The sequence below is a fragment of the Hyperolius riggenbachi genome, chromosome 10, assembly GCF_040937935.1.
Source record: "Hyperolius riggenbachi isolate aHypRig1 chromosome 10, aHypRig1.pri, whole genome shotgun sequence".
Classification (NCBI taxonomy): domain Eukaryota; kingdom Metazoa; phylum Chordata; class Amphibia; order Anura; family Hyperoliidae; genus Hyperolius; species Hyperolius riggenbachi.
In genome coordinates, this window is record NC_090655.1 from 232674161 (window position 1) to 232687781 (window position 13621).

Genomic DNA, 13621 nt, shown 5'->3' on the forward strand with positions numbered 1-13621 from the left:
CGACCTCTCGTGTCGGACAAGGATTCATTTCTGTATAAAACATTTCCCACACTTTTTGTTCTTTTTAGGAGGTTGTTTGCAAGTCAAATCATGTTTTATACTTACTGGAACATAGGGATACAAGATTTACGTTCAGACAACTCTGGATTTGGACACACAGTATAAACAATGCTTTTTTATTGTTTCCAATGTGCTTTTATCAACTTATGACAAATCATAGAATACTGTAACATGTTAGGACAACAAAAACGATATAGTACATTTTGTACATGAGGTCCTTTTTGTATGTATGAGGCATTTGTAACGAGAGTCATATTAGGTGACCATATTGCTTTTTGACCCGGTGAGCTCTCTCGTGTGCAGCAAGGTATGATTTAAATATAAACCGTTTCCCACACTCCGTACACAAAAATGGCTTATCACCAGTGTGAGATCTCAGATGTGTAACAAGACTTGATTTCCAAGCATAACATTTCCCACACTCAGAACAAGAAAAAGGCTTCTCGATGTGAGCTTTCTCATGCCTGACAAGCTGTGATCTATGTACAAAAAATTTTCCACACACATGACAGGATAATGTTTTGTATGGGTGAGATCTTGCATGTATATCAAGTTGTGATTTGCGTGCAAAACATTTCCCACACTCAGAACATGGATAGCCAATATGAGATTTCTGATGTGCGACAAGATTTCCTTTCCAAATAAACCATTTCCCACACTCATCACATGAAAATGGCTTCTCATCAGTGTGAGATAGCTCATGTCTGGACAGGTGGGATTTTTGTACAAAGTGTTGCCCACACTCAGTACAAAAAAATGACCCCTTTCTTGTGTGATTTCTCTTATGCGCAGCAAGACTCAATTTCGTACTAAAACATTTCCCACACTCAGAACACTTATATGACATTTCAGCAGTATGAATCCTCTGCTGGGCTCTGGCATCAGCCTTCTGGGGGTTGGGAGGACAGGGGGGTAATGGGGTAATAGTGTTCCTTCCTGAAGAGTTTCGTGTGATGACATCATCTTGCACACCACATTCAGGGGATACAGTTTGATAAACCCTTGAGTGGTTTGTGATGCAAGGACTCGGTGCTGCAAATAGTAAAAAGGAAAAAAAAAATCACTGATTTTAAGAGAATTCTCATTAGTATGTTAGATCTGCACCCCTACTGTGACCAATATGTTAACAGTAATGTACAGTGGCTTATCAGCTTATTACAGGCCAGTAATACTTAGACCGGTTTTACACCTGGCCAGAGCGTTGCGGTACGATGCTCCACCCACCTCCCATTGCACCACTAACAAATAGATTCATACGGCAGAATGCCGTATGACCCCCGACAGGAAAAAAAAAAATCACTGATTTTAAGAGAATTCTCATTAGTATGTTAGATCTGCACCCCTACTGTGACCACTATGTTAACAGTAATGTACAGTGGCTTATCAGCTTATTACAGGCCAGTAATACTTAGACCGGTTTTACACCTGGCCAGAGCGTTGCGGTACGATGCTCCACCCACCTCCCATTGCACCACTAACAAATAGATTCATACGGCAGAATGCCGTATGACCCCCGACAGGGTCATATGCGTAGCACTGCCCCCTTGCATGCCCCTCACCGCCCATTTCCCAGTGACATACTCACTGCTGGACAGGAAAAACGTCACTGGGGTTCTAAGCTTACCCGTCGTATTTGTGTCATTTCGTGCATGTGCACCGCCAACATATTTAAAGTTTATGATTCGCCTATTGACTAAGATGCATTCGGTTGCTGCAGAAGTTGGACGGTAATGCGCTGTTGACTTTGCGGTGGGTCAGTGGTGAATCGGACGCTTCCAACGCAATGCAAAATGGTTAGTGTACTAGGCCCCATAGACTTTCATTGCTGTTGTGTTAACATGCGTGTAGTTACTGTTACCAGATTATTACAGGCTGATAACACTTAAGCCATGTACACACAGCACATCACAGAAGGGATCTCTGTCACCAAAGGATTCATGTACCAATCTCTGAGAGCATTGACAATGCTGTATAGACTCATCAGCCCCCTGGCTAGCAATGCATCTGTTGCTATGCCCGGCGGGGGTTGCTAGGGATGGGCGGAATGAGGAGTGGCGTGCGAGAGGGTGAACACCCACTGGTGGGGGAGTGAGGAGAACAATGCTCTTGTGAGGTGCTTCTCGGATGTTGGAGAATGCTAAATCTCTGGATGCTCAGCAGACATCAAGCGCCCAATATACACGGTCTGACTCTTGATTCTGGCCCATGCTGGTTGTTATCGTCCACCATCTACTATCTTAATGATGGAGGACTGGGGGGATTAATTACTTACCTGCTCCACCATAATTTGTCCATTCAGATGAGCACACTGCCCCCCCCCCCCCCCCCCCCCGAAATGCATTTTTATCTTCTGCCGAGGCTTTGGCCACCCCCATCCATATTGCCGCAGCTCATCCCCAGCTTGGCAATCTAATTGGTGGCTGCTGAGCTGAGGGCAGGCTGCGGCAATGCAGGCAGAAGTTTCTGAAGAGCTAAGGTAGCCTTTTGGAACAATTAACTCTAAATCCCCCCCCCCCCCCACCAATCTTGCAGCCTTACACTCTGTCCTTAATAGTGGAGGGAATCTTTAAAGTGACCCTGAGACCAATAGATATAAAATATTTATACATACCTGGGGCTTCCTCCAGCCCCCTCCACACCAATCACTCCAACGCTGTCTTCCTCCGCCTTCTCGTTCTCCTGGTAGAAGCCCTGTAAGTTTGGCCAGGCTCCTTCTGTGATCAGTCTGTGTACAGTAAAGTACTGTATCATCTGTGACATTGGTAAATTTAAATTACTCACCAATATGGATCTCCTTAGATGCTCTCATGTCACCCTCCTGCTTTCCCGTCACACTAATCTCGTCTTCTTCCTCTTTAACCACAACTTTCACATGTATCATCTCTTCTTCCTAAATGCACAAAAAGAGAACAAAATGTAACATTTTAACACTTTTATAATAGCATACACAGAAGGAAATAATGTCACCGTGTAGAGCCTCTGGTGACCCTCAGTCCCACCTACTGAATATTGTTGGGAGATGGTGAGATCTTCCCATGGATAATTCCAGGAGTAAAGAGAACCTGTACATCTCTCTGGTGGGGCCCTGTTACTGGATCCATCTGTAGGAAACATACACACTGACTGAATACTTTCCCTTTATGTGATTATCAGATGATGGGGAGATCTAGGTGAATTATCCGTACTGCTCTCTACTGGAAGACATGAAAGTCTCCTCTTACCCAGTGTTGTGAGTGGCGACTGATTCTCCAATAGAGTGTCCTTCTGGAGGTCCTTGTGTTCATCAAAGTGCTGCCTCTCCTGTATGGTGTGATATAGATAGTAACAATTAGAGATGCCCCGAACCTCCGATTTTTGGTTTGCGAACTTCCGCAAAAGTTCGGTTTGCACGAACTTCCAAGAACCGCAATAGAATTCAATGGGGAGGTGAACTTTTAAAACTAGAAACACTAGGGATGGTCGCTGGATTTCGCGGAATTAAGAATTCCGTGACTCCAGCCGGAATTTGGTGATTCCGTTCCGTTGTGACGGAATGGAATTGCTATATCACTATGGCGGAATTTCCGCGGAAAATATGAAATTCCGCGGAATTTTACGGAATGCAAATTTTTTTTCCCACCGAACTGATTTCTACCTAATAATAAGAATTTCTGCTCCACAGACTTCCTTATTTCCTCCCTCCTCCAGGAGGGAAGAGGAGAGTCTTGTCTTCCAGGGAATTGTAGGATTTCAAAAGCCAGCTTACATACATTGGCCGGGAATCGAACCCAGGTCTAGTGCTTGGTAGGCAAGCTCTCCTCACCACTATACCACCACCAACACTACATGCTGAAGCCAGCCTAGCATGTACCATCATGATATATCCAAGAGAAAAATGAGCTTGCTTAGGGATATGTAGGATATCAAAAGCCAACTCATATACATTGGCCAGGAACCGAACCCAGGCCTACCACTTGGTAGGCAGCTATGCTCACCACTATTCCACCAAAACTACATGCTGAAACTTCCTGGAGCAGACTTACTTCCTCCCTCCAAAAGACACACATACATCCCCATAAAATCATTCAACAGCAACTGCGTGCACAGTCTTTGTGGTACACAGTCTCTGTGGCACAATTGGTTAGCACGTTTGGCTGTTAACTGAAAGGATGGTGGTTCAAGCCCACCCAGGCATGACCTTGCCTTTCGTGTTCAACAGTTGTCCGAAGAGAACCCCAGATAGCCATGTAGATTCATCTCTCTCTTTCTCTCTCTCTCTAGTAGGGATGGTCACTGCTTTCCGCGGAATTGTATTTTCCGCAATTTGGGGCGGAAATTGGTCATTCCGTTTGGTCGGAACGGAATTGCTTTCTCAATCCGGCGGAATTATTATTATTTATTTATAAAGCACCAACATATTCCGTGGCGCTGTACAATGTAAGAAAACAAACAAGGGATACATAATGATACAGACAATGATATACATCAAATATGAACACTGATACAAGATACAGCACTGCTGATTACAATTTGATTTAACATGATGACTAAAATGTATAAGTGTCTAATAGTGTGCAAGCAATAAATTAATAACAGTCCATGACACAAAAGGGTGAGAGCCCTGCCCTTGCGAGCTTACAATCTAAAGGAATGGGGTGGAAGCAAGAGGTGGGGATGTATACAGTATATGTACAGGCAGTGCTCAATTAGGTTATTTAGTAGGTGCATGGCCTAAGCTAGAGAATATGCTTGTCGGAAAAGGTGGGTTTTGAGGGAGCGTTTAAAGATTTTAAAGGTGGGAGAGTGGCGGATGTGTTGTGGAAGGGCATTCCAGAGGAGGGGTGAGGCACGTGAGAAGTCTTGTACACGTGAATGTGAGGAGGTAATTGTAGAAGAGGATAGAAGAAGCTCGAATTCCGAAATTGCCTATGAAATTCTGTCGGTATCCGTTGATGGTTTGAAGCTGAAAATTCAGTTCAATGGCATCAAGTCATGCATTTTGGTCGTACCAATGGTCTAGCACCATACAAAATAAATGGGATACAGTTGGGGACATCAAACTTGGAGAAGGACTTAGGAGTAGTCATCGACAACAAGTTAAATAATCGTACTCAATGCCAAGCCGCTGCAGCTAAAGCTAACAACATTTTGGGATGCATTAAAAAGGGAATTAAAACTCAAGATGCTAGCATAATATTGCCCCTGTTTAACTCTCTAGTAAGGCCACATCTGGAATATGGAATTCAGTTCTGGTCACCACATTACAAAAAAGATATTGCAGTTTTAGAGCAGGTGCAGAGACGAGCAACAAAATTGATACGTGGGATGGAAGATCTCACTTACCAAGAAAGGTTAGATAAACTGGGTTTATTTAGTCTAGAGAAAAGACGCCTTAGAGGGGATCTAATTAACATGTATAAATACATCAGATGGCAATATAATAGCTTGGCGGATGAGCTTTTTGTCCCTAGACCTTCTCAGAGGACTAGAGGACATGATCTGCACATGGAGGAAAAACGTTTTAGCCATTTATTTAGGAAAGGGTTCTTTACGGTAAGAGTGATTAAGATGTGGAATGCATTGCCACAGGAAGTCGTTATGGCAAACTCTATACCTGCATTTAAAGGGGGCTTAGATGCTTTCCTTGCGTTGAAAGACATCCATGGCTACAAATACTAGGTAATGCTCAATGATGTTGATCCAGGGATGTTATCTGATTGCCATCTGGAGTCGGGAAGGAATTTTTGTTCCCTTTTGGGGCTAATTGGACCATGCCCTGTAAGGGTTTTTTCGCCTTCCTCTGGATCAACAGGGATATGTGAGGGAGTAGGCTGGTGTTGTACTTTGTTCTCTGGTTGAACTCAATGGACGTATGTCTTTTTTCAACCAAACTAGCTATGTAAGTATGTAACTAAGTCCTAGAGAGAAACAAGCTAATTTTTCTCTTGGATTGATCATAATGGTACATGCTAGGCTGGCTTCAGCATGTAGTGTTGTTGGTGGTATAGCGGTTAAGTCAGTTACCTTCCACACACTGAGACCTGGGTTCAATTCCCAGCCACGGTGAGGTGGCTTTTGACATGCTACAAATCCTTAAGCATGCTACTTTTTCTCTTGGATTGATCATAATGGTACATGCTAGGCTGGCTTCAGCATGTAGTGTTGTTGGTGGTATAGCGGATAAGTCAGTTGCCTGCCACACACTGAGACCTTGGTTCAATTCCCAGCCACAGAGAGTTGGTTTTTGACATACTACAAATCCTTAAGCATGCTACTTTTTTATCTTGGATTGATCATAATGGTACATGCTAGGCTGGCTTCAGCATGTAGTGTTGTTGGTGGTATAGCGGATAAGTCAGTTACCTAACACACACTGAGACCTGGGTTCAATTCCCAGCCATGGCGTGTAAGCTGGCTTTTGAAAAACTACAATTCCCTGGAAGATGATTCCCTCCTCCCTTGAGGAGGAGGAGAGAGAGAGAGAGAGAAAGAGAGAGAGATTAAGAGAGATTGAGAGAGATTTTTCAATTCCGTAAAATTCAGCGGAAATAAAAACATTTCTGCGGAATTCCGTTTACACGTTTAGCAATTCCGCTCCGACCGCCGGAATTGGCCTAATTCCGGCCGGAATCGCGGGATTAATAATTCCGCGGAATCCAGTGAGCATCCCTAATGTTGAGTGGAGCTGCCACACTCTATGCGGCGCTCAACTGCTCTGCAGCAATTACAGACACCCAGCTGCATGTCTTGGAAAGTGCAATTGGTGAAATAGTGGGAGAGAAAGAAGAAGGAGCGATAGGAGAGAGATAAATAGATAGAGACTCCAAGGGTCCCCAGAGGTGGAGAATAACAGTCTCGGCCATGCTTGCAGAAGTTTAGCCCTTAGATTTACAGCCTGGCCCAGTGCGGATGGTGGGAAACGACTGTCCTAGCTGTGCCTCTTGCCCTGTGGCCATACATGCAAAAATTAGGCTCAGGCTTAGGGCCTGATCCAGTGCAGGTGGTCAGCATTGGAGTGGCTGGCTGTAGTGCAGTGCATCCGCAATGGCCTTGCAGCATGCATGGGTCTTCCTTGGTGCAATATCTCGATTTCTCGCTGCTGAGACAGCAGTGGCAGCACCTCGATTGCCCATCTGGCACAGCTGGAGCAGCAGGGGGTGTGTGACTGGATCCCCCTTTGTGCTGGAGTCCCATGAGAGACAGGGTGGCCCTGGGGTGATGCCAGCCTGGAGTGTTCAGATGGAGGCAGGATCCCTGTGGCCGCTATTGAGGGCTGGATGCGGTGATCGTCCTGGCAGTGGCCCATTCAATGGTGGTCAGGCCTGCGGGAGAGCACAGAGGAGAGGAGCTCCTCCATGTGGGTGGCCCACCAGGCTGGAGCAGGCGGTGGAGACTGCCTCTGGAGTGGCCAGCAGAGCCGCTCTCGCAATGAGGAGCTCCTCCACGTAGGTGGCCGAGCAGGAAGTGGCGGCAAGTGGGTCAGCTGTAGGTGGCAGTGCAGCGGTAATATTGGCCGCTGGCATCGAGTGTTGGTGTTGGAGCGGCCAGCAGTGCCTGGAGGTCTCCTCGGGGCCTGATCAGCTGCAGCCTGCTGACAAAATCGTATGCAGCAGCGATGTGCCTCCCGCCGGCGGCAGTGAAGGAGAGTGGATCAGCGTCAGTGGGAATGAGCAGCGGCCCTGCAGCAAACAGCGAGGTAGACTTGGAGAATGTCCCAGTTCCCTCCATCTGCAGTGGCACCTCCTACATCGCGGATCGCATGGGCTCCGAACCACGACGCTCCGATCAGCTGAACCCACTGGCTGGAGCAGGACAGGACCAGCATGCCCGTGATCCCCACCTCTTATGTCGGTGGCAGAGGGGCTCGGAGGTAAGCAAAGGTGGGAGACTAATGTAGAAAAAAAGAAAAAAGGCCGGAGCCCTGTGGCCACGGCGTCCGAGTCCGGCACCATCTTAGTTCGTACTGGATAGACAATCTGGTCAGATGGACCCTTGACCCAACGCTGTGTGCCAGAGATGACACCACTTGCCTTTAACGAGAATCTGTTATGGAGGGCAAGTCTGCCATTCATTCAACTGTGTGAAACTTTCGATGGTACTTTCTCAGTAGCATGGTGACCACGGGTAATGGCCGGGGAATCCTGGTTCGATTCCGGTCCGGAGTGGGAGCCTAAGAAAAGGCTACCACCTCCACACATCCAAGGAAGGCATCAGTCGTGGCATGCAAGCCCTGAGGTAGTGACAAAAAATAACAATACAGGAGGACTTTCAAGGCCCTGCTGTATATGAGACTAATCAACTTTAATACCTTTAACGAGAATCTGTTATGGAGGGCAAGTCTGCCATCCATTCAAGTGAAAGGTATGCACCTACTGCCAGGTATAATGCAATGTGCAGTCACAGATGCAGTGAAAGGTATGTAGTGACTGCAAACAGCTGTTTGTGTAGTGCTGGACTGGCGCCCACCATGACGAGAGTGCAGGTGATGGCGGCTTTCCAGCCCATATGGTCGATGGGCTGAGGTAGCTGAATGACAGAACAGTGACTGTTCAGCTGATCAATTTGGTCTGTCCACAATGAAGCAACCACCTTATTATCTTTGGTGTGCCCCCCCGCCCTCCCGAGACACTCATACTGTATAGCCGGCGGTCATTTCCACCGAGGCAAGGTAATGTTCACGAAGGGGAATTGGCACATGTACATGCCTTTTGTTTTGTTGTTGCAGCTGCAGTGCAGCCAGAAAAATTAGGCAGGCATGTATACGCACCAGAAAACTTATTATAGCGGCCGCTGCTAGCAGCAGCCTTAAAAATTCAGGAATCCATCTGGAGTCCTGGACCCTGTTGGTGGTGGCGGAGAAGGCAGTCAACCGACCTGCGGGCAGAGATGCTGTGTGGGAAGCGACTTAGTCTTGGGGCAGGCAGTCACACGGCGTGCAGGCAGAGATGCTGTGTGTGGGGACTGACTTAGTCTTGGGGCAGGCCTGAGCGTGCTTTGCAGACCAGGTATCCGTGGTCAGATGGACCCTTGACCCAACGCTGTGTGCCAGAGATGTCACCACTTGCCTTTCAACATCACGGTACAGTTTAGGTATCACCTTTTTTGAGAAAAAATTGCGGCCTGGTATCTTCCACTGTGGTGTGTGGCTTTGCTTTTGTGTGCTGCTTTTCCTCAGGTGGTCATCCCATTGCAATTTGTGCTTTGAAATCATGTGCCTTCGTAAGGTAGTTGTCCCTACGCGGGTCTTGGTCTTTCCACCGCTCAATTTTTGGTGACAGAGAGTACAGATGGCATTGCTCTCATCTGAGGCAGACACAGAGTGTTAAGTGGGGTGCCAGAATCAGAGCAGGAGGAGGAAGATATGTCACACTTTCATGCAGAAGCTGAGAAAGATGAGGTGTTCTGTGTTAAATAGTCAACTACGTCCTCACAATATTGGGGGTTGATGGCACGTGCCTTCTTCTGAACACTGTACTTTGGTCGAGGAGCGCACGAAAACACGACAGCGCGGCCTCGAACAGACCTGCCAGGTGGCCTGCCTCTGCCTTTTGTTTTGTCCATATTGGGGGGATGAAGTGAAAGGTATGCACTGACTTGACTAATACAATGTGCAGTCACACAGGTGCAGTTAACAGGTATGCACGGAGTGGTATATCACACTGCGTGCACTCATGTAGGTAGGTGGGTGCACTGAACACAACAGGTAGGTATATGCAGTGATGGGTAGTACAAATGTGCACCTGTCACACACACGTACCGTGAACAGGTACAGTGACTGGTGGTATTAAATATCACACTGCGTGTGCTCACGTAGGTAGGTGGATGCACTGTGAACAGGTAGGTATATGCAGTGATGGGTATTACAATGTGCACCTGTCACACACAGGCAGGTACCGGACAGGCACAGAAACACTGCGTGTGCTCACATAGGTAGGTGGGTGCACTGTGAACAACAGGTAGGTATATGCAGTGATGGGTATTACAATGTGCACCTGGCACAGTAGTAATTATACCACCAAGGGGCCAAAGGCCAGCTGCAACTGACTTACAGGGCTATATATAATGCAAGTGGGCCACACACACACAAAAAAGAAAAAAAGATAGATCACAAGAACAAGATTAGCTCTCAAAAGAGCTGTTGAGGTGTACCTTTTTTTTAGCAATAAGAATCAGCAAGGAGCAAGCTAAGAAGCCTACAAGAGCCTAACTAAGCGTTCCCTATAGCTCTCTCTGCACAGCAGCTCTCCCTTCTCTAATTACTGCAGGCACACGAGTGAGTGAAAAGCTTGACGCTGCCTGCCTTTTATAAGGGGGTGGGGGGGTCGGGGTGGGGCTCCAGGAGGGAGTGTAGCCTGATTGGCTACAATGTGCCTGCTGACTGTGATGTAGAGGGTCAAAGTTAACCGTCATGATGCACTATGGGGGCGAACCGAACTTCCGGAAAAGTTTGTGGTTCTCCGCGAACCACCAAAGTTCGCTGGGAACCGTTCGCCGTCGAACCGTTCAGGCCATCTCTAGTAACAATGTGACACCTTATAGGAACCAGACACAGACATTTAAAGCCTGGTTTGGTGATTTACTCTTGGACTGGACATTATTTAAGAATTTAAGTAGCCCTGCAGACCTGATAAGGCATCTATTAAAAATAGCCTTGCTGCAAGGTAATAAACTTATACTGTAACTGCTATTTAATCTTCCTGTAGTTTCCTATCTAATAGCTGGTAGCATCTAATGTATGCAAAAATGGAAAGCTGCTGGCACTCAGGTATAAGCTAGATTGTAGGTGGAGCATGCTGCTGTGCAAGATGCTATGCCCAGTGCAGTTCAATGTGCTCAGGACTATGAACAGGGCTGGTTCTAGACTCGTTGCCACTTGAAGCAATATATTGTGAGGACGCCTGCACCTCCCCGCACACGTACATCTGTGGATTTGCACACTCACATGTGTACATGTGTGCAAATCCAGACCGGAGAGACACATCAGGCTGTCTCTCACACTACTTCCTGCAAGACAGCATCTCTTCTCTGCAGGCCTGCAGCATCTGATACCAGGATGCTGGGTGCGTGCTGTACTGGCACTGCATCACTCACCCGCTCTCAGCAGATTAGCGATGGGATCACCAGCCCTACTTGAAGTCCTGATTCCTCTCTGACTACAGTGGTGCCTCATGTGACCCGGCAACATGTAATAGGTCACATGAGGCACCGCTGTAGCCTTGGATACAGGATGCTGGATAGGCAGATGGAGATCCCATCACTGGAATGCTGAGAGCAGGAGAGTGAAGCAGTGCTGTGCATATAGGGAGGGGGAGACAGGGAGTGAGAGGAGGAGGACATTTGGAGAGGGGAGCCGCCTCTTGCCGCCCTCTAATTGTTGTTGCCCTGAAGCATGTGATTCCCATGATTCTTGTTGCTTCATGGAAGAACCACCGGCCCCAACTAGGTAGGTAGTCTGTCAAATGAACAAGTAAAGGCATAGAATTCCGGCAGTATTATGATTTATTTGAATTTCCAGCATATTACAATTGTGGGGGAGAGAGGTCCAGAAGTGGTGCCAGGGGGTGCACGGCCTGACCACCGGTTTTCAGGTGGTCCCCTACCTACAGTATAAGTACACTACATATACAATCTCGAATTGTATCATGCACTTAAATTTAGCAAAATATTTAGACCAGAAGAAACTTAATTAAAGAATTCCCATAATACAGTTACCATTCAGACACATTCCATACCGTTATTGGATAAGGTCCCATAATTCCCAGCACTGCTCACCTCTATCAGCACCAGCTCCATCATTTTCCTGGTGAGTTCCAGAATCTTTTGCATGTTGTGTTTCACAGATATCAGGGATTGAGGTGGGGGCACCATGATGGTCACATGATCACCAGACTTTACTGGACAAAATCTCTGAAAGAAAAGAGCAACACCAACATCACATGGTAAGTGAGGTCATGTGACCAAATACAACCCTCCTCACCAGAGATGAGCAGAGATTCAGTTTTGCTTAAACCAGCGTGTTAGTGGGGACAGACCATAGCAGAGAGTGCTTACTTATGTCTCCACCTTCCCAATACTTCCACCTCTATGGCCAGGAGTTTGACCACGACACTGGAAGTGTCAGGAAGATGGAAAGCAGAGCATTGCAGAAAGGTGGTAAGTTAACCCTTTCAGCAGCAGCAGCAGCAGCAGCAGCAGCAGCACGCCCCCCCACTTTTATGCTGCATTCATTTCCAGGCAAAGATGTCACTATTGCCAATTCATTCGTGTTCCTCAGAGCCGGGACAATGTCCTTCAGCATGCTAGGCTGAGACACCAAAGTGCAGACCCTCCATCCCTCCACCCCAGCCGTCACAAACTGATTGCTATTAGACTAAAGGTGAACGGTCCAATTTCTAGCAAAAAATCGTTCGAGCGATCATAAATTCTGATCGGATTGGTTGTAAATAATCTCCGTTGATGGGCACAATCAATTACAGACGATTATAAGGGCCCATTCACACTTGAGCGTTTTGCTGGCGGTTTTGGCAAAACGCTCAAACGCTAGCGCTTTTGAAAGCGCTAGTGTAATAAAAGTCTATGGGCCCATTCTTACTTGGGCGATTTGCGCTAATCGCATTGCAAATGAGTTGCCTGGACCATTTTCAGGCGATTTCCCAGCGATCGCGTTTCAGTGCTATAGAAGCGATAAACACGACTGCGGAAAAATCCTCGCAGTGTTCAGTGATTTTTTTCCGCTGAAAAATCACTCCCGCAAAACATCAGCAAAAATCACCGGCGTTTTGTGTTTCTAAGTGTGAATGGGCCCTAGAATCAATCGTCCGATAGGATTTTCGTCAAACCAAAATTTGAATTTTCTTGTTGGTTGTGATAAGAAGCAAAGATTGGTTCGTTCATGGTGTAGTGAACAATTTCACTTCCGATCAGAATTTCTGATCTCTTGAACGATTTTTCTCTAGAAATTGGATCATTAGTGGCACCCCATAGCCCCCAACACCTTCATCTCTAGTTATCTGGCTTGCAGTCACTGCCATGTATCCCCTTTCTTATCTCTTTCTGCTTCAAACACAATAGGGGAATGAGAGCTGAGTGAGTTGTGTGTCCACTCCTACACTGCGCCCTGAGGCTGGAGCCTCTCTTGCCTCGGCCTGGCCCTGATGTTCCTCACCCCTCTAGTCAGTTTTATTAATAGAAATAAGAGTAACAACATGTGACATCCCAGAATCCTTCTCACCTCTCTGGTTGGGTGTGTTTTATTAACAGAGATAAGAGTGACACCCTGTGACATCCCAGAATCCTCCTCACCTTTCCAGTCAGCAGGGAGATGATCTCCACGGTGAGGTTGAATACCCTTTCAGTCATGTTGCTCTGATCCTTTTCCATCCTGAGTCATGTGGTCAATATAAGATACTCCTGCCTGAAGATAAATAAGAAGGAGACCACAGTCCTCCCCATGACACTCCCCTGGTAGCCCCTACTGCTGTCACATGCAGATTGCAGGGCCATGCAGAATAGTGCAGGGACATACTGTATACAGATGATGATATGTATCGACTGGTGGGTTGTATTTACAATGTGCTGCAGT

General features: G+C 46.9%; 1 protein-coding gene across 1 annotated transcript; it reads right to left on the bottom strand.

The window, feature by feature from the left end:
- Nucleotides 1–310: 310 nt before the first annotated feature.
- On the bottom strand, nucleotides 311–13419 carry LOC137536901 (zinc finger protein 25-like). The gene is made up of 6 exons (XM_068259080.1): nucleotides 13342–13419; nucleotides 11812–11946; nucleotides 3282–3360; nucleotides 3064–3161; nucleotides 2842–2950; nucleotides 311–1092 (listed from the first exon to the last, which is right to left on the bottom strand). Exons 1-6 carry the CDS (start codon nucleotides 13417–13419, stop codon nucleotides 311–313), a joined length of 1281 nt encoding a protein of 426 aa, XP_068115181.1.
- Nucleotides 13420–13621: the final 202 nt, after the last annotated feature.